A 21,755-nucleotide genomic window follows, 5' to 3' on the forward strand; every position below is an offset into this window, starting at 1 on the left:
TAGATCTTGAGTCATATCTCAACCACTTTCGCTTTAGTGGTACACGTGGCTACCATCATATCTTTCCCTACGGCTCAACCCACACATGCCCCAATTGGAAAGATTTTTCCAAACCCTTAATATGATGAGTGTAAAGAGATGAGAGCTCACCCACACACGAGCAAGCCCTGGGACACCTGACCTCATCTGAGTCGCATCACATCTCATGTCGAATTTTTCTCTCTCAAGATTAATGAGGTGGTCGGATCCTTTCAAGGGGGAGACCCCGATTGCGGACTCCTATCAATGGGCAAATGGCCCATTCTAATCACGGACTCAAAGATTTGGCACAGATATGAATGCTCCTTATACAACATCCTAGGTCAAATGCCACCAGATATGTCCCCTATGCCCAAACCCACTACTTGCGCAGAACATGAGGAATGCCCTCCATCGTCTACACAACTGGAGAGCACCAGACCATGAGGGGCTACGTATAGAGCACTTTGCACATGGACAAGAGGTCTTGGCCCCAATTCTAACGTAGCTGTTCAACCGTACAATGTGTCACGAATTCCCACCTACTATATTTTGCCAAATCAAAAGAGTCAATGTGAGGCATTTAAATAACGTGTAAACCAATTGTGTATAATGTATACAAAGGCAAGAAATTCTATGTACTTGGGAAGAAATGACTCCATATTTTGCCAAATCAAAAATGTTTGAGTCAGTGTGAGACATTTATATAATGTGAGGCACTTATATAATGTGAGGCCAATACATCATAGATAAAAGACTTCGTACCTAAGATTGCGTGAAAACTTCAACCACTAGCTTTTTTATTCTAAAGTTCAAATCTTCCAGCTCGATCTTTGAGTAAAGCGTAATAAAATCATAGGTTCTTCGAGAGGAGTTTAAAAATATTACAATAGGAATTCACTCCTACAAAGTCATTTAAAATCCAGCTTGAGTGCAAGGGGACATTGCATCCTTTAATAAGTCCCTCCAAAGTTCAAGGACACTAGACAACATGACTTTAAGGAGTAGCTTAGCCATTTAAAGACATCCATCAAAGTAGTCTCACAAGTAGCTCCAATAAAACTTTGCTATTTTGCAGTTTTGTTAAACCTCCAAGGAGCACAAAGAAAAGGGATACTTAAATTGCAAACAAACCCAAAAGACTTGCAAAAACTCTAGTGTTTTGAGATCCAATCCTTCTGAGAAGGCAAGGGCGTAAGTTTTGGAGACGAGTTCAATTCTCTCAAAAGACATTTTAAGTAAAACTTCTTGCAAATAAAAACAAAGTTATTGGAACACTTGTCCATATAAGAAATGACAAATTTCCTATGGAATAACATATTAAGATAGCTTCCTTCTTGACATAGAACACAGCTTCTCAAAATAGCCATTCACATGCATCACGCGATTAAGTCATCCTGCAAAAGGTGTGCATTCTTTGACAGTAAAAACAGATCTCCCTGCACTGTTCCGCACCCCCAACAGTAACGAGGGTTTTCTGATGCAGTTGTGTGGTAGGTTTCACATGCATCCAGTTTGAGCTCCAGTCAAAAGAAAGCCCTCTTTTGCATCCAAATGATGTAATGCGTGTGTGGGGATCTTCCCCTTACAGCTCCTGGCTGCATCAATTCAGTGGTTTTAGGCAACGAAGCAGTAAAACCTTCTGAAGAAACCCAACTCAGAATGCTGATAGCTAATCTATAGTAAATTTAATTTAGAGTGATTTGCCACTTTCCCTTTGTAGAACGTAAATATATATATAGATGAATCCAGGAACCTGCCCACACTCATCCTCTAAAATCACAACATAGTGCAGTTTCAATCTCATGATAGTCACTCAAGGTTGAAAACCATAAACTCCATCAAGCATAGCAGGGACTAGCTCACACATACTCGAGCATTCATTTATACGAAGTCCTCGTATTAGGTTTCTATCGGCACTCCATAGGTGAAGGGGAGACTCAGCCATGATGAAGGCTAGCACTAAAGGAGAAGGCTCGTCCCTAAGAAGACCCCTACCATCAAAATCTTGGAGCAACACGTACAAGATGCTAGTTAACACGTATTAGATGCTAGTTGCAGGCTTCAACCAAGATCAAAATTTCTTTATTTCAAAGTGAAGAGCTTCAAAAGACAATATATTCAAACGACATACAAGGTATAAAAAATAATCCGCTACCCTTCACCATGCCTTGGCTGTGGATTGTGAAGACATTGTTAGGAAACAGATTGCAATGACAGGAGCTTACCTCAGGATGGAAAACATCACAGTCCTGCTATCTGAGTCCACAGTTGCGTTTGACACAAGAGAAATGCAGTTCTGCATATTATGCAAAGATAAGCCACACAAAAGATGGCAGAAGAACTCGTATCGATTAAACAGTAGCGTTCACAAGAACCTGAAGTAAGGCCATGGGATCCTCCCAAAACTCTGTTTACAGTGTGCAGCCCGCTCTTTGAATGCCGGGAGTATTCCCTTTGCAACTACATAGGGAAAACAACTATAAAATTTGCGTTTAACGTTGATGAGCATATCTGGCCTGCTTCCAGTGATTGGGAATTGAACTGAATAGACGGTAGCTCACTCCCTTACATGCAACTTGCGGCAACTGTTAAAAGTATAAGGCAGGCCAGGGACAGGTTACAGTTGAAGTGGTAATAAATCCACATGACCTGATGCAAGTGAATGACAGGTTCAAATTCCTCTAAACATGCAGAGAGCCCTAGAAAGAATGAAGCAGAGAAAAAAGCGAGTATGGCCCAATGAAGGGAACCTGGTGAAGGGTTGAGCTGGCCTGAGTTTTGGAAGACTGCCAATGCTGGGAATCTCAGCCCGGTAGAAAAGAAAGTCACTCAGAATCAGAATCTGTATTCTCCATAGCCCGGAGACCCCTGGGTTTCTGCAAAGAGGATGACAGGAGGCGGCCATTAGTGAAATTAAATAGAGCGAAGAAAGAAAAAAGTAACCCGTTAAAAGAAAACGTTGGGAACTCGGGACTGTAGGGATGGATAAACTACGGTTGGAAAGGCGGCAAAACCTGCAAGGTAGGCGGCAAAATCTGAGTGAGTAAAATGACAAAAGTGCGAGGGAATCACCTTTTTGACGGATTTCTTCTCTCGCACATCATAGCGGCCGCGAGTGAGATCGCTGAGCCAATTGCCAGGGGTGCAGTACTGCAAAAGGAAATGCATATGAAACTAGAAAGAGCAAATGAAGGCCAAAATTTCCCCAAAATGAACACGAGAAGGCCGAAGCGTGAGGGGCAAGGAAAAGGTGAGGCTTACGTGAAGGGCTTTCTCGACCACTTTGGGGCGCTTCTTGGGACGCTGCGGGAGCTTGGTGCCCTTGAGGGTGAAGAAGTCGTCCTCCTTGTCCTTCCGTGACAGGGAAATCACGATTCGAGGCCACTCCATCGACTCCATCTCTGTTCGCTTGTTGCTAAGCAACGCTGGAGAAGCAGCAGCCATAATGTTATCCGGCGGCGATGGCGCTGGAGGAAAAACCGCTGTTGCTCCTCCTCCATTGCAGCCTGTTGTTGCCTCCTCCCTTTGCTGCCACGCTTGCTCGCCATGGCTGTTGCTCTTTTGAGAAGAGGACGCTTCCGCCCCCTCTGCTCTACTCTCCGCTGCCTTTTCCTTCACCGCATCTGCTGCAGGCCCGCAGCTCGCCCCCATCACACCATTTTCCGCTGCTCCAATCTCCCCGTTTCTGCAGCAATCGTCGCCAACCATCAGGCACAAACAACCATGATCAGTACCTCTCTCTCTCTCTCTCTCTCTCTCTCTCTCTCTCTCTCTCTCTCTCGCTTGCTGCAACGACCAACTCTCAAAAGATTTACACATCGATCTCTGATTACCTTCTCGCAACTCCCGTAACCGCTTCCCGCACCAACAAGGGCATGCCCGTCCTCAGGATCGCTTGTCTATGCATCTTACCCACCCCATTTGCTTGGGATCGCGCCGCTATTTGATGCTTGTCTGTTCCTCGGACGGCTTTCTTCCCCAGTGTCGACGATTCTTCCACCGCATGTTTCGATTGTTCCAACCTGCTGCAGCGAGAGCGCTTCCCATGACCCCATTGCGGCAGTATGCCATCGTCCGCAACTCTGCGTTTCTGGGGCTCCGATTCGGGGAATCCCGTAGTCTTCTCCGACACAGCCTGCTCGGGGAGCCCGTTATCGCGTTCGTGATGTTTGCTACTGTGAATCGAACTGTCTCCTTTCAGCCGACCGCCAGGCATGCTGGCGATGGCCTTCCCTCCCAAATAACTCGCATATGCACCGCTTAACCGCCGCCTATTATCATTGCTTTCGTCCCTACTGATTAACTTCGGGCCTGCCTTCTTTCTGTCTATCGCAGGAGAGAATAACGTGCCTCCGCCTTGCTCTCTGCACCACCAACGCAACAACGCAGGTTAGCATCATTTGCTTGAAGAATACGGCTGCCTTGCAATGGCAACGAGCTAATATCTTCAAGAACTGCGCTTTCGTCCTCTCAAATTTTCACTTAAGCCATCTTTCCTTCCAAAAACTGAAGACATCAACGCAGTTCACCAGAAAACAACCATGACCAATCACGTCACCACAGTTCACCTGAACAAGCAACCAAAAGACATGACTCCGTTTTGCGCACCAAGGCGCCTCACGCAGATATGAGTAGTCCACGCAACGCAATCAACTGCCGCAAGAAATCGACAGTTTTCGTACAAACACTACCAAACTTCTCGAGAAAAAAGGTTTAACGGAGAGATCCGCTGTCCAGAAGAGTTGCTACAATGCACTGGTGCTACCTAGACGCATGTGCGTTGCAAAGTTCGTGCATTCTAACACTGGTCGATCTCACAATATTTCTTTCCAATAAGACCCGAGAAAAAAGAAAACATCGACATATGCGCAATTTGGGATCAGTCGCCTCATCCTTTCGGTGTTCAACCCTAGGTGAGACCTATCGATGCAACCAAAGATCCCGCTCTGCAGCACTCTGTGAGCACCCAATATATAAAGAAGGCATTCAAAATCACCAGGTCTGCACGCAGATCTTTCCGCTCCACCAATCCACTCCTACTTATAAAACAATAATTTTGCAACATCAAGCACTGGCTATACAGCACTCTGCTCTTCCGCAAGAACGTATCAGACGCAGCTCCGCACATACATTCTGAGAAGGAAAACAGAAACAAAACACGGAGCACAAATCCACAACAGAATTCTAGAGTGGGCAGGAGATTGGAAGGCAAGGCCACGAAAAACAAAGGCAGAAATGGAGCGAAAAAAGGATCGAACAAGGGGGAAGGAAAAAGACCTCATGTCAGGCGAGGCAGAGAGAGGATGGAGGGGGGGGGGGGAGGGGGGAGAGCAGAGGGAGGAATTGAGAGAGGTGGGATGGCGGCATGAAGGTAATGGGAAGAGGGCGATGAATGCGAGGCGAGCAGGAGTGCGAAGGTTGGCTATGGAGGGCAAAAGCTCTGCTGCAGTTTGATGAAGAAGAAGAAGAAGCTGATAGAATACAAGATGACGATTAATCGTGGTTCCTTAACCGTGGTTACTCTTAAATTAAGTACAAAATAGATGTGTTGTTTAACCTGCCCCATAAGTCAAGTGTGAGCAATCTTTCACACTTCCAAATCCCACCTGGATTCACATATTTCCTTACACATATGTCCTTACACCGGGTGTTGAACGCCGTCGGCACAAAATAATTGGATGAGATTCATGTCCGCCGTATTTCTTTTTGTCTAGCCTGGGTATACCGCTCAGGGTGCGGACAACCCAAAAAAGTGAGTTTTTGGTCCCATCCAGTGTGAATGTCCGGTTGTTTAAGAAATAGATCAACGCTCGAACCCCATTTCCTAGACCAAGGATCCGAACATGTGTGAATCCTGGCTCAGTTACTGGCGACACTAATAAACTTGCATGCAACACATGAGCACACATACGCCTTATTATTTAAGGCACATCAAAAGGGATGCATCCAAATCTTCTCTAAGTCAACATCATCATGCAACATTCAACAAAAAACTTCCACCTAACTTGCATTCATCATGGAACTAGATTTGCGACAGGGAGTCTTTCCATCGTGGAGCAAGTAACTACTAACTTCAAATTGAAGTTGAATCCTACTATTCAATTGTTTAAGGAAAAAAGAGAATGAGTAAAATAGTTATAAGAATTCAAATTGCAAACAAAAAATTTTGAATGGACCAGTATTTGAAAATATTTATATTATAATATATAATATATAATTATTATAACCACACAAAGTGTGGATGGGGAGGCGGCGTGCTTCTTTCCCCAAAGAGTTATAATCCGAGGGAACAGGCCCTTCCCTGGGTGCAGAGATAACTCCGAGAATATAAACGCTGAGAATAGTAGCGCTGAGGATAAGTCTCTCGAATGGATAAGAAACTAGCATATTACCGGAATGTTGTAAGAATTCAGATTGAAAACAAAAAATTTTGAATGGACCAGTAATTGAAAATATTTATATTATAATATATAATATATAATTATTATAGCCACAGAGAGTGTGGGTGGGGAGGCGACGCGCTTCCTTCCTCAAAGAGTTATAATCCAAGGGAACGGGCCCTTCCCTGGGTGTCAAGATAACACCGAGAATATAAACGCTGAGAATATTAGTGCCGAGGATAAGTCTTGCGAATGGATGAGAAACTAGCATGTTACCTGAATGTCAATAGTCGTAATCGTAATCGAACGCCAAGAGACAATATCCGGAAAACTTGCCAATGTGACCCTGAGAGGATCTACGTGTATCCTTGAGCAGGATGATTCCAACATTTTCAGATCGTTTAGCAAACTCTAGACATCACAAAAAGACAACTATAGTTAGAGGAAGTCCAAAGTAGAGCACATAGCTTCTCACTCTCCACTTAGCTAGCGTTACGTGCCTCTCCAACCTTGGGAAAATGGGAGTTTGATCACTATATTAAGTTGAGCTTTTAGGCTTGTGAGAGTAGAGCATAAGGTCATCACGAGGCTCTCCAAAGCTTCACATGCCAATAAGCCCAAACTTGCAAATCAAGTAGACCATCTCTTCAAATCGAATAGGTTTGAAACATTTATATAGTCTTTTTATTGTGAAAAGCAACTATATGCTTTTAGTAAGTCAAAAGCTTAGCTTTTATATCAAATAAAATCAAGGGAGATCAAGGGCTTAGATTTATGATACGTGGCTCAAGGGGGTGTGAGAAAACCCAAACATCTCCCTAGGCTGCTTGCCGTAATGAGTAAGTAGATTTTGTTTCAATCTAGATGCCTCTAAGCTATTGAGTTACCTTTAACTTAAGACATGTCACCCTGTTGTTTGTATCATTTAAATCTCTTCATCCCAAAGTTCGTGACCAACACCCTAGTGCATTTGCAGAGCATACACATCCCCCTTATATCTGTCAAAAAAAATGCTTATTACATAGAGAACAAACAGACACAACTTGCCTTATTGAAATAGGCAACGAGCAATGCACCATCTTTGGCAATGGTTGTGGGGCTAATAGTAATCACCCATCAATGATAGAACACCATTCTCCTCTTCACTAAGGAGCCTCCTGTTCGCTATCTCATCTCACCAGATCCACAACTCCCCCCCACCTGTTTGAACCTTTATGGCCTACTCCAACAGTTCCCCTGATACCCTTGGGCACATGTGGCTGCTATTATCTTGGTCAAAAGAAAGAGTGAGTGCAAATTGAGGTCATGAAGACACGTAGAGGGAATAGGTTTTGATGTGCTAGACAAAAGAGTGGTGAATTTAACAAATTGACCAGTACAAAGATGAGAAATGCAACATGAAGCAAGCGAATGCACAAGAACAAAGAGTGGAGTGAACACACTATCCAAAGAGTATGGAATGATTTGTATTATGGAACATATATACATTCCCTGCTCTTCCCATAACATTATCTCTTCATGTTGAGCATTTGGTAAGGAATTTCTCTCTCTATGTTGATGTGATGAGAAACTTATCTCTCTTGAGCATGATTTTACAAATATGTTGAGATCTTTTCTAAGGGTGCTTTCGCTATACCTATCATAATACATTTATGGAATATGTTGTAACACCCAAATTATTACAAGTGAGCTTTGCCTCTACTCCACACACACACACACTCAAACATTGATCTCATGGATTACATTTGATTATGCTTTTGAACCTTGCCAACATAGGGTTAACAACTCTCCTAGATCGATTTGGTTAACCGCCCTTAGATACTAGTTGGTTTAAGTTGCAAGTATTTGCCCTTATACAAGTGCCATTGTGTTCTATCGGTTGTTAGAACCGGAATGATTCACAAGTGTTACTTTCTTTGGATGTTGCTGTTGTTGTCAAGGTAGTCCTTACCTCTTTGCTGCATTGTTCTTTCATCAGGTTGTGGGGAACAAATTCAGTGTCCTATTCAGCTCAGTTGTGGAAAACTCTATAGGTTATTTCTAAAGTTCCTCCTATCTCGTTGATTGCAATAAAACGAGTTGTGTCTCCGTAATGGGTACCCGATGTGGGACTCTATGTCGAATAATTGATCTTGAGAGTATTGAATACTATGGGTTTAAGATTTTGCATGTTGGTAATGATTATAATGGTTTCTTCTTTGTCTTTTTGCTGGTGTATAGATCCTTGTGTGAGTAGGCCTTCTGCTTGATTTTTCCTGTCCAGTGCCATGGTTGTGTCCTGAAAAGTTTTATTGTTATTGATACACTCTATTTTTAGTAAACGGAGGATTGCAAGGATCTTGGTGTTTGATTGATTATTGGCTAAGAGAGAGAAGAATGAGGTTGTCGATGATGAGACTTTTGATTTGCTTCTAGAATTCTATAGGTGACTTTTGAATGTGGCTTAGTGGGGCCCTAGCTAACCCCAATTAAATGGGTCGAGGGAGTTCCTAGCAAGTAGAGTTAGGAGGTTAGGATGGGTAATACTAACTAGAGTGATATACTTGGATGAATGTCGAGAAGGGAACGGGACCTATATGCTCAATATAGCCATCGATTTTGTCTATATATTGTCATAGGGGGCTCAATGTTCAAGAGATTGATTACCAAGTTAAATTGATCCATGGACAAGATAAATTGATGCATCGGGCTTTCTTGATTTGGGACTTCGAGGTCTACTAACCTAGAGTTAGGCCATGTGTCTTCTTACAACCTCCAGTGCTTAGAAGTGAGTAGATTTCTCTATGGTTAGGTCGTGAGTTCCATATGAAAAACTCTATGTTAGATTCCTAGTTCGTGCTTCAATGAAGATGATATTGGTGGTGAACTCATGTAGGAGTTGTCTCAGTGTGTATCAAAGAACAACTTTGTTGGAAGATTCATGGTGGAATGAAGATGCCTTCAATCTACCATGAGTGGTCGTGTTTTCTTGGTCATATTTTACTTTGAGAAGTCTTCATGGTTAGTTTTCTTCTTGTTCATACAAGGAGGAAACTCCATTGTGCGAGGAAGAGAGAAAGCTGAGAAGAAGGAAAGCTACCAACATAGCTTTTTTGAAAGCTTTCAAAGGGAAAGTTGTGGCTAGATGCAAGCTTTTCATCAGGCTTAAGAGAACGATATGGAATGTAAATTGCTCATAAGAGAATATAAGGTTGAGTAGTTGGCAATCTCATAGACCCTAAATTTTAGAGATTGTGCACCATAGGAGTTAGTAAAGGCTTGAACTTTGTGATGGTAGATGGGATGGTAAAAGGTTAAGTCCTGTTGCTTATTTCTCCACATTCATTCTTTGGATAAATCATTTTAAATAAGGTTCATCCAATAGTTATGGAGCATTAAGGACAATTGGAGAGGCTCATATTACTAAGTGTGCATATTCACTATGGATACAGTAGTCCTTATCACTACAGAATGCACCTCACAAAATTAGTTTACGACTATTTTGAGCTTGTCTTTGCTAGAAAATTCAAAGACTAGATTGAATGAGCCGACTAGCCCCGTTTATGGACTACATTTGTGAGGGAAGAGCCTAGGCCTATAGGGGATAGCTAAGGACGAGTTCACGTTGATGTAGTTTGATAAGTACTATAAATAGGATAAGATCAAATGACAGCTAACCACGACCTAGATAGCATTGTAGAGGCATGGCAAATGCAAAAGGTCAAACATGGCACGAGCAAGTTAGGTCTTGGGCTTTATTAAAGATTTGGATCGTGAGACTAGTAGCTGCCTGGTCTAAGTATGAATAGAGAGCAAGGAGCTTGCACAACTGGCTTGTGTCTCATATTAGGCTTCTCAAAGTACGTTTTAAGCTGCACTATATAGTCAACATAGTCTAAATACACTCTAGGAGGGCTGGCACAATGCAAGTTTGAACAACTATTCAGAATGGCCCTTGGGTTACATTTGCATCAAAACAATCAAATAAAAGCAAAGAAGTCCGCATTGGTGGAACCTCTAGAAAGTAGGAGTGGGAATGGCAAGGGGGTCCAGTGGCAAAAATAGGGGGAGTAGGGGGTTGTATATTGTGTGACAAAATGGGACATGGGGGAGAGAGAGAGAGAGAGGGGGGGGGGAAGAGAGAGAGAGAGAGGTGCTACATCGAATTGATTTGCCAAGAATCCAAGTGAGCTAATTCCAAATGTCTTAGATCTAAGGCAGAACAAGGACCATAGGAAAAGTCCATAAGTGGCTTTAGGAAGCTGCAACAACTAGAAGACCACTCAAAGGCTACATCGTCAAAAACGGATGACCTACTACTGTCTACTAAGATCAAGAGGATGAATAAACTCATGCACCTAGCTACAAGTGCAAGTGTTAGGAAGATTGGAGAGTCTAAGAGGAGAAAGTCCCAAGCAGCCAAGGCATGCCATTGGCCATGAACATGTGCTTGCAAGAAGGTGAAAGAGCCCAAGACCCAAAACCCATGACACGAGACACACTCATGCCCATGGACACATGTGTGCAATGCTAGGAAGTCAATGAGCGAGGAGCCACTCGATAGTAAGGCAAATCAAATAGCATCACTAAGGAGACTAGAAAGCCAAAGAGCAAAGAGCAATCAAGGACCCACTAGTGAGGCACCATCGAATGGGCTCGCCATAGCATATAAGATGGATCAAATAGTGACGAGACAGTGACTTTCAAAGCTTTATCTGCTTCAACCAATTTCCTATTGGATATTTTTGAAATCAGGAGTAAATGATGGAAGATTTCATGAAGTTCTTTTTATTGAATCCCCAATTAGCCATGTCAAGGATTCAACTAAGGTCGAGATGACTAAAAAAAGAGCGGGTGGTGAACCATAGGTAGAAAATCAAAGGACTAATGCAAGTGAAGGACAATGCAAAGTAGGAGGTGACCCCTTGTGCCATAAGTCAACAATGCCTTCACTAAAAAGAAACCCAAGATAGCCATTGTTGCAAAATGATAAGGCTGAGATGGTGATGGTTGCAACTATAAAAAGATTTGATGGGCATGCCAGAAGTGTCAAGGCTACGTGGCACCTATCATTTTGACATGTAGTGCCAACGAATGTAAATGTAGGTTGGTGGTACCCACCACACAAAGGTATTAGGTGTTAAAGAGAACATTTTGTTTCCAATGGAACTCATGTGCATAGGGTGTGCCAAAGAGCTGAGTTTACCATTCCACTTGCCCACCAAGGGCCCACCAAGGCTAATGAAAGAGTACTTCAATTGCAATTCATGACCTTGCCCCAATGTTCCCTTCTATGGTGGTAATGATTAACACCAATTCATTGCAAAGTGCACCATTATTTGCCAATCCCAAAATGTCTATCTACCCCACATTCAGAGTGAATACAAAGGCATAGCATGTCTAGACACATGCACACAACACAACAATTTGGGTGTAACCTTTTGAAGTGGTTTGCACTTGAGAAGTTAGAGATGTGAAATCAACTTGCTATGAAATATGAAAACAATGGACGCAAGGCCAACAAATGTATCAAAAGCAAATAGGGAAGTGAATAGCAAGAATAGAAGCTCAAACAAGAGGAATTTGGAAGGTGAGATTGAAGAAGAGATCCAGACCAAAGGGAACATGCAAGCCATGCAGTTCATTAGAGATGACATAGAACGAGGGGAGGAAGAAGGGCAAGACCAAGGGAGTCAAAATCCACATCCTCAAGTAGATTTGGAGTTGTTTTAGCATGAAGCAAGAAGTATATCCTCACAAACCCTCCAAGGGCAAAGCCTGAATTTATCAACTTGGACATGTTTCACCACCAAGTCTATGTAGAGATGCAAAAGTAACAAGGCAACCAAAGGGTGAAGTATGGTGCCTCAAAAAAGGGTGAAGTATGGTGCCACAAGTGCAAGGTGGATAGCCATATGATGAATGGGTGTCAATTGAGTATGGCGACATTTGCACTTGGGCCACACAATCAAAGAGTGCTGGTCCAACAAGCACAAAAGGACCATAGACATCCATCAAGTAAAAGGGAGCCGAGAGGGCCTTACCACCAAAGAACACAAACACGGAATGCTACTTTTATGGCAAGGAAGGGTCCCACACCAATTGTGGAAGAAGCAACTAGACATGTTTTATGTCTATGTGGAAGGACACCATACCAATTGTGGAGAAGCAACTGGAAGGACATGTTTTAGTGTCTACTTCTATGGCAAGGAAGGAGACCACACCTATTGTGGAAGAAGCAACTAGATATGTTTTAGATTCTGTGGAAGATTGGTGGTAAAACCTTGGACTCTTAGTTTTGTCATCATTCAATAATTTCAAAAGTTCAATGTTTTAGCTATTCCTAATAGTTTTGGATCACCTGTATTTGGTTTTCTCATGATATTTGTTAAACGCAAGATAGAGTAAGTTTTTCCCCCTTCTAAGGTCCATTTTGGTTTCGTTTAGGATCCTGAAATACTATGGTATTTGAAAACCAACATTTTTGGAATGCAAAAATATGCTAGCTGACTATCTTTAGCAAGGGTGATCCTTGTTTACACAACATACAGAGTCACTGGTTTTGTGTTCCATCTTTTTAATTCTCAACCTCTCATCAATTTTTTACTGTCACCCTTTCATCATTCTTTTTATTATCATTCTCTCATCTCTTTTACTTTCTCGTTATAAATTTATGTGTGGATGAGAGTTATAGTTGTTTATCATGTTTTAAGGGTTTTTGGAGCATAGAGAGCAACCATGGCCAAACAATCACAGCAAGATGGAAGAGATAGGGGCTATCTGAAAGTAGCAAAGTTAGAGAGCAAAGCACAATAATTAATGAGGGTAACTTTCAAGAGGGATAATTATGTGCAACTATGCATGGACTATGACCATGTACTAGACTACATAAGGAGGGAGGGTAGGAGCAATGAGGGAGGGAATATGTGAATGGAGGGGGGAAACTTTCAAGATATAGTTTCCATGCAAATGGTGGCAGAAGGGGGTTCCACATAACGTCTTCCTATGCAAATCAATATAAAAACGATGCAAGAGAGAGAGAGAGAGAGAGAGAGAGAGAGAGACCTTTTAATAGGTGGGGAAACTTCTCTTTTGGCTCATTCACACACAGATGAGTGAAATGTGCCGTAGGCAATAATATCATTGCATACATCACCCACTTGCCTTATCCACCCACTAGGGGTGGTTCACAAACTAGTGGATGAATATATACACACTAGTGGACAAATGTGACTCCAAAAATATAGAACAGACCCTCCTTTTGAGTGAAGCTTGTGTGATCAAGAAAAACCTTCAATAGTTTTGTACTGGCATTTGGAATATACCATGTCAAGGACTAGACATCTCTCCCATGCCAACTAAGAGGCTTAAGTAAAGCATAATTTAGAGGCTGAACTAAGCACTCATGGCTTTATGTTCAAACATGACCAGAGGCTCCAAGTCTAAGCATGGTTGCACGACAACTCAAAGCTCTAAGGGACCAGAGCACCGACATCCTGGAAATTCCCTTCCATGCTTGGTCCATAGGAGCTCCACCAATAGAAACTTTGCGCATTGGTTTCCCTAAACAACCTCCCCTTTCACTGAATAGGGATGAATAGGGAATTCAAAAAGCCTTTTATAGCTTAAGGCAATACAAACATTTAGGTAGATAACATGGGGAAATCTACAATACATAAGATTATTTTTTTAATTTTGGGAGAAATACAAGGAAGAGAACCCTAACTCAACGCTTAAAAGCAATACATTACAAATTTCTAGGAGAAATCCCCCCTTGATGCTAGAACTGTTACCTTTTCTAGCATCTGTACCAAGCTGTGGACACTTGGCAAGTCAATCATTCCAATTTAACCAATTTTTGATCAATTTTTGGCAAACCCTTAAATGTAAAACTTAGGGTTTACTATAGACTGTCCATAGTTCACTAATAGGTTTGAGATAACTTCACCAAAAAGTCAACTCCTACAATGACAATACTACTAAATGAATGGCACTACAATAGTGCTACTGATTATAAACATGATGAAGGCCGAATACATTACCATCGTCGCTACTGTCAAAGGATGTTTATGTTCACAAAACATAGTCAAAGAGACACACCTAAGGCCAAGCTCGTCTTCACGTCACTCAACGATCTCCCTAATGGTTTCTTGTAGCTAGCTGGCACACTAAGTGGTAGAGACGAAACAAAACACTTCAATTTGCCTAGTGGCAAGGTTAGAACAAGATGAACAAAGCCAAAGGTTGTTTTGCAAATGCCGACAAGGTTAGAGAAATGACAGCTAATTTATCAAGAGAATAGTAACCAAAAATTTGGTTTAAAACAAACAATTATCCAAGGCAAAAACAATGACAAATGACTCTTGCCGCATTTGCTAGATATTGTAAAACCTGGTATACTCCTCTTCATAAAAATAATGCATGATGCTAATTTTTTGATATCTTTAACGATTCTAATGCTATTTGGATTGTTGTTGCTTAGGTGAAGACAAAATGTGTCAAAAACAAAAAAAGGTCAAAGCAAGGCCACTTTATGCAATTGTTGAATGAGACAGATCCTTTGGTCCAAAATGTATGGTAGTGCTGCAATTGTTAAATGAGACAGATCCTTTGGTCCAAAATGTATGGTAGTGCTGCAAAAACAAAAGACCATCTCTTAATGCAAATTTCTAAGCATTTTTTAAAAATGGGTGGCAACAAACAATAAACCCACTTCTTAATTTGGTGATGATCAACAACATTCTCAGTAGTAAAAGTGACACTTGAGAGTGCAACTTGGGTAGATTGTGGACAACCACTATCTTCAAGAAAAGGAGTGAAAGTTGTCCATGAATCGATGGCTAAGTAAGGGAGGTATCTCGTGTATCAGAGGTATCTCGTGTATCTAGCTTTGATACCATGATGGTAATCAAAGTCTAAATAATAGCATGACGAAAGCTATGGAGGGTGGGGTGGAATATATCCATAGCTATAGAGAGATTTTATATACATACATACATACATATATATATATATATATATATATATATATATATATATATGTAGATATATATATAGAGAGAGAGAAGGGGGGAGGCTGCTGTAGCAAAAGATACACTAAGCCCCTTTTTGAGTACTATGTTGATATTAAGAGCTCAATAGCTAAAGCAAAATCAAGTACAAAATGTCATATTATATCACATCATACCATGTCCTATCTAAAGTAGGAAGAGAGCTAGGGTTGGAACTCAAAATGTGAAACCAAACACTATGGTGGCTCATCTATGAGCGACTAAAATCCTCAACTCTGCATAGAGTGTGCATAGCCAAGAAGCCAATTGTATCATTTCACTTGCCTAACAAGGCTAATGTAAGAATACATCCATTCCAATTCGTATATACCTTCTCTCTTACTTTCCACTTGGTTCTAAGTGTTTCCTTTTTGCCTTAACTTTCCCCTCTATGCTACATAGAATTAATACTCATTCTATATAAACATGCCATCATTTGGTAAATTGAAAATTTGTATCTATCCATTAAGGCACAATACATTTGGAGAAATTGTTAAGGATGGTATAAACTATTCATGTTCAATACAACTTATTGTACTGTAGCAAGAATAGAATTATCCCAAAAATCTACCTATTATAAAACAAGAAATAGGATATGAAAGCAGAATTTCCTCAATGTGCACTCCTCTCTCGCTTCCACTATCATAGTATCACAGCCGATGGTGCTCCCACCCCCTTCATGTGTAGCAAGGAGGTTTTCATGTGTAAAAGCCCTCCTCCAAGACAACTTCCTTCTTCATGAGCGAGATTCAAGATGGTTCATTCTTCCTCAGAGTTTTTAGAGAGATGTATGTAGGCACTTGCTCCGTCAAGGCATAAGCCTCAATCTAAGGCATCTTCTTCATTTGAGTAATTTTTTCAAAGTGCTCCTCGAAGTGGTTTGGATTCACAGCATTGCCACTTAATACTAAATGCACTAGGGATCTATAGTAGACCTAAAGATTCTAATGAACTAACTTCAAACTATTCAACTTTGAATTAACACACCTTTCTTGTTCCGACATGAGTTCTATTCATTCTTATACTTATTGCGCTCGCGCGACCCATGCATCAAAACCTTAGGCACACACTATATCAATGTGCTACATTATTCAAGGTACCTCCGAGAGCTCAATAGGTAAAGCAAAATCAAGTACAAAATGTCATATTATATCACATCATACCATGTGCTATCTAAAGTAGGAAGAGAGCTAAAGCTCGAACTCAAAATCTAGAACCAAACACTATGGTTGCTCATCTATGAGCGACAAAAATGTCTCAACTCTACATAGAGTGTGCATAGCCAAGAAGCCAATTGTATCACTTCACTTGCCTAACAAGGCTAATGTAAGAATATGTCCATTCCAATTCATATATACCTTCTTACTTTCCATGTTTCCTTTTTGCCTTAACTTTTCCTTCTATGCTACATAGAATTAATACTCATTTTATATAAACATGCAATCATTTGGTAAATTGAAAATTTGTATCCATCTATTAAGGCACAATACATTTGGAGAAATTGTCAAGGATAGTATAAACTATTCATGTTCAATACAACTTATTGTACTTTAGCAAGAATAGAATTATCCCAAAAATCTACCAAAGATAGGATATGAATACAGAATTTCCTCAGTGCACACTCCTCTCTCACTTCCACTATCATGGCATCACAACCAATGGTGCTCCCACCCCCTTCATGTGTAGCAAGGCAGTTCTTCATGTGTAAAAGCCCTCCTGCAAGGCAACTTCCTTCTTCGTGAGCAAGATTCAAGATGTTCATTCTTCCTCAGAGTTTTTTGAGAGATGTATGTAGGCGCTTGCTCCATCAAGGCATAAGCCTCAATCTAAGGCATCTTCATTTTGGTAGTTTTTTCAATGTACTCCTCCAAGTAGTTTGGATTCACCGCACTGCCACTTCATTCTAAATGCACTAGGGATCTATAGAAGACCTAAAAATCCTCATGAACCAACTTCAAACTATTCAACTTTGAATTAATACACCTTTCTTGTTCCACCATGAGTTCCAATAATTCTTATACTTGTGCTCACACAACTCATGATCAAAACCTTGGGCACACACTATATCAATGTGCTACATTATTCAAGGTACCTCAAATCTACTCCCTCTATTGTTATAGATTGGTTGAAATTGTACTCGCATGCTCTTCCTTCAAAACAAAGATTGCTTAATGTTAGAGTACATGGCAATGGGCAAGAAGCATAAGTATTTCATTAACAACATCTAGAGAATGGCACTTAAACCTTTCGTCTTTTAATGGAAGCTACTTTGTCTAGATCTTCCATTTGTGAGACTTATTCAAAGGGAGCCCTTGGCACAATATCCTAACTAGGGATCATTGTGTCATGTAGACTTAAAGATCCTCATGAACCAACTCCAAGCTATTCAACCTTGAATTAGTACACCTCTTGTTCCACCATGTGTTCCACTAATTCAAAAAAGAAGTTCAGAAGCTACCTTATGTCCCTATTGTGCTCCCTATGCTCTCACTACTCATGCATCAAAACCTCAGACACACTATGTCAATGTGTTGCATTGTTCAAGGTACCTCCAATCTCGTCTCTCTCTACTATCATCAATTGGTATAAATTGTACACATATGCTCTTTCTTCAAAACAAAACAAGGGTTGAATTCCTTCATCTTGGTATTTCATGTGCAAAGTCTAGAGAATAGCATTTGTGCCTTTGGCCTTAAAATGGTAGTTGCTAATGAGAGCTACTTTGTCTGGATCTTCCATTTACGATCTTTGTTCAAAAGAACCATTTGCGAGCCTTGTTCAAAAGAAACTTGTGGCACAATATACTTACTAGGGATCAGTCATGTAAGCTTCGTCACTAGACCTTAATGACTCAATGGTAATTATTTTGCCCTCATGTTTTAATGTGGTCTTGAGTTGATCTCTCCAAAGCCACTATTCAAACATTCATGCCATACATTTCTCAAGATGGTGTGAAGTCTACCTATTTCTTCTCATCCTTTATGTTACCCTTCGTCCTCTTCGCCTTAAGAGTGGTATTCGCACCTTGGGGTAGTTCTTCTCTTAAGGTCGTTGCCTTGTCTTCACCTTGGGGTAGTTCTTCTCTATGGATGGTGATGGGCTCATCTAGTGAATTTAAGAATCCTCTTCTAGCACTTTACTATGAGACTCAATGGTCTTTGTTTCTCTACTTGAAAGCAATACCAACTAGAGGAGTTCGTTGGCACCGCCTTGTCTTCCACCTTGGGGTAGTTCTTCTCTATGGCTAGTGATGGGCTCATCTTATAAATTTAAAAATCCTTTTCGACCTCTTTACTATGAGACTCAATTGTTTTTGTTTCTCTACTCAAGATTGCAATATCAACTAAAGTTCATTCCTTTGACACATTGCCGTTAATCTATCTGGCACATTGCCTTTATTCTATCTGATATAGTCATTAATTTATCTTCAAGTGTTGATCACAATTTCTCTACACACTTGATCATTATTCCTCTACTTTTGTAGTGTTCTTCGACATATTGTATTCCTTTTCTACATTGAGGGCCATTGTATGTTGAGGGCTGTTGTACAAGGAGATGATGAGCTATTATCGAAGTCATTAAGGTTTTTTTTCTCTACCTCATGCAATATTAATAGAGGGTCATTTCCTACTCAACATCGATTAAGAAGACAAATTTCGAAGAATAGATCTATATATCCATATGTACAACTGAAAACAAGGTAGTAGAGAAAGTGTAAAAAGTCTATGAGTCAAATATAAATGTAATGTACAATAAAATGGTCATTTTTACTCCATAGCAATTGAGAAAAATGAAGCATCAAGAAAACGCTGCTGAGTGACAAAAGTTGACTGGATAAAGAAAGTAGAATGGTAGAATTACCATAAGTCAAAGCAATTCCATGAGTCAAAGCAATTCCCCCAATTTTCAATTGTTACGTCTTTCCCACCATGACTACTATGATTCCTTCAACTTCTCAAGATTATTTTTGAGCTACTCTTGCTACTCCAACTTCAAAGGAAGTTCACTCTAGAAATTCTTGGACATTATCTTTGAGCTACTCTTGCTACACCTACCTTGACATTATTGGTTAAGCCAATTTTTGGTGCACGTAAGATACAAATACATTAATCATAGTTTAGAGCATTTATTCTTTGACAAATGTAACAATGAATTATCACAATAAATTCTTGACCATATGAATTAATTAGAAATATTTTACTTCATTCCATGGATGGTAAACCATACAATAATTATTGTACCAAAATTAGGCTCTTCTAAATGGACTTTAACTCCTCTTTAATACCTATAATTTTTAATTAGAATGAAACTTATCAAGAAGGATAGAGAATCTCTGCAATTATAAACAAAAAGATAGATGTTATGAACAAGTAATCTCTCTTCCAACATGATGGGAAGATCATTTGAATGATCAACCTACTAATTTCTATAAACTTCTAAGAGTTAGTGTTTTTTCTTCAAACTTTTTCCTCTTTAATGCTGAGAGCTTTCTTCTACATCTATAATCTACCAATTTTCCAGGGGCAACTGTTTAAAATTCTAAGAGTTCAGATTTTTTGCAGGTTTTACTACAATAATTACATTTGGTTAAAAGACAAGTATCTACCACAACAAATCTCATGTCAACAACAATATTAACTTTAATTGTTTCAAGAAGCCCTCAAATTTATGTTCATTTTTCAAAGAGCTTGTCTTACTATTATAAGCCACAATGATTTTTTAAGAAACAAATTCTCGCTTAGCATTTGATTTTGGCACATGAGTATTCTAATCAATTTTCACATCGGGGTTATACAATTGATGACAATCTTCCCCAAAGAGACGTAATGGATGGCCAAAGTGTGTCTATCAACTAAAGTCTCTCTATCAAGAGCTCTATCAACGAAAGCGAAATCACAAAACCACAAGACCACAAGGTCATAGGTAGATCTTTTTTCCCAAGATTAATTCACCACGTGATAAAAGATAAAGATCATCAACATTATCAATAGTAATGAGGTCTGCCCTGTGACAAGGAAGGCTATTTGGGCCAACATCAGTATTAATAGTAAGAGTCTAGATTATGAGAAAGAAGCTACTTGGACCGACGATTTGCAAATCAGTACTACGGATTAAGAAAATTTTCACAACAAATATTCCGACAATAAAACCCGAGAGGAAATATGCCCATCTTCAATTAGTTTAGGGGCACCGGATAGGTACGATATTGTCTCGATTATGATATTAGCCCTCAAGGAGTGACCTCCAAGAAAGTGGTAAGTAAGATATAAGCATCAAAGGAAAAAGAGCTTCATGCGAAGTCAAATCTCTTGCAGCCCCAGTCAAACGAACTCTAAAAAACACACACACACACAAACACAGAAGGATATTAGTCCATCTTGAAGATAACAACACAGACAGGGATACATAAAGCGCTAGAGCCTACTTTCAAACAACAAAGGAACTTAACAAAACTGGAAAACAGAAAGTAACGCGAAATCCGTTCCGTCTACGATCTAGCAATAGAGGACTATTCAAACAAACGCAGAACATGGCAAAGATTGTTCGGGGCCAAGTAGACGAAGAACTGTTCCCTTCTCCATCAAGTCAGACTCCAGAAGACGAAGCAGGGGAAGGAGAGTATCGCTCAGAGCAGGGCAGGGAGAGTACAGTGCATCAGATTTAAAAAGCTCTGTAGATCCTCATGAGAAATAGGCGTTGGATCGAACGTTTGACATCATCTGCACCGATGAAACCCTTGGAAAACTGCTCCGGATAGCAAGTCGTCAAGACAGGCAAAAGGTGGCAAGCAGATCGCAACGTACAACAACTTCACGGAGAATCAAACCAAAAATCCTTAACGTTGAGCAACCCTAAAGTGTAAGTGGAAGCAAACACGGAACTGAGGTAGAGAGAACTGCAAAAGCAACACATTATAAGGTAGCTCATAATCAGGGCTCCTCTTTAGGTCTCCTCCACTCAGCCTGCATCTCGACCGTGCATTCCTCAACACCATCGACCGTCGCCATTTACCAATTTCTAGGGTAGACACCAGAGCCTCCATCCAGCCGTTAAATGGTAAGCATGATCGACGGTCAGAACGTGGCCCACAAATCCCGTGTGGCCGTCTTCGAGATCGGCGAAATTCGGAATTTGTTTTTGTTTTTATTCGTGAATTGTTTATTGGTCCACGTGCTAGGTTTTTGTTTTTTGGCCTACACCAAGGGGAGCAGCATATAGTGACCAGCGTGCGTTTTCACAAAGCTAAAATTATGTTTTAAATTATTTTTCGAAGGAATTATTTTGTGATTGGTTGGATGCTGCTTTTGCATGCGTTCCCAATTCT

General features: G+C 40.5%; 1 protein-coding gene and 1 non-coding gene across 4 annotated transcripts; both read right to left on the minus strand.

The window, feature by feature from the left end:
• Positions 1-1,218: 1,218 nt before the first annotated feature.
• On the minus strand, positions 1,219-5,474 carry LOC147879873 (uncharacterized). 3 transcript variants are annotated; one of them, XM_087371820.1, is made up of 6 exons: positions 4,590-4,687; positions 3,855-4,385; positions 3,283-3,706; positions 3,094-3,171; positions 2,772-2,897; positions 1,219-1,612 (listed from the first exon to the last, which is right to left on the minus strand). In XM_087371820.1, the coding sequence occupies exons 1-5, from the start codon at positions 4,610-4,612 to the stop codon at positions 2,847-2,849; spliced, it is 1,107 nt and encodes a 368-aa protein (XP_087227946.1). In that variant the 5' UTR covers positions 4,613-4,687; the 3' UTR covers positions 1,219-1,612; positions 2,772-2,846. The 3 variants fall into 3 exon arrangements, with proteins under 3 accessions (XP_087227946.1, XP_087227947.1, XP_087227945.1); XM_087371821.1 differs by lacking the exons at positions 1,219-1,612; positions 4,590-4,687 and adding exons at positions 1,619-2,670; positions 5,299-5,474; XM_087371819.1 differs by lacking the exon at positions 1,219-1,612 and adding an exon at positions 1,619-2,670.
• Positions 5,475-21,079: 15,605 nt separating this feature from the next.
• On the minus strand, positions 21,080-21,156 carry LOC147879874 (small nucleolar RNA SNORD36). The gene has a single exon (XR_015540699.1). It is a non-coding gene; the product is annotated as a small nucleolar RNA SNORD36 (small nucleolar RNA).
• Positions 21,157-21,755: the final 599 nt, after the last annotated feature.

The sequence above is a fragment of the Dipteris shenzhenensis genome, chromosome 33, assembly GCF_047967505.1.
Source record: "Dipteris shenzhenensis isolate YYH24624 ecotype China chromosome 33, Dip_SZ_1.0, whole genome shotgun sequence".
In the NCBI taxonomy this organism is placed as follows: Eukaryota; Viridiplantae; Streptophyta; class Polypodiopsida; order Gleicheniales; family Dipteridaceae; genus Dipteris; species Dipteris shenzhenensis.

What these genes read in the sequence shown, in the direction of transcription:
- LOC147879873 (XM_087371820.1), bottom strand. Translation starts at nt 4,612, where the DNA reads ATGTCTTTTGGTTGCTTGTTCAG. An exon ending in TCTTTTGGTTGCTTGTTCAG is followed by an intron (nt 4,386 to 4,589) that starts GTGAACTGTGGT and finishes TTGGTGGTGCAG; the next exon opens with AGAGCAAGGCGGAGGCACGT. An exon ending in AGAAGAAATCCGTCAAAAAG is followed by an intron (nt 2,898 to 3,093) that starts GTGATTCCCTCG and finishes TCCTCTTTGCAG; the next exon opens with AAACCCAGGGGTCTCCGGGC.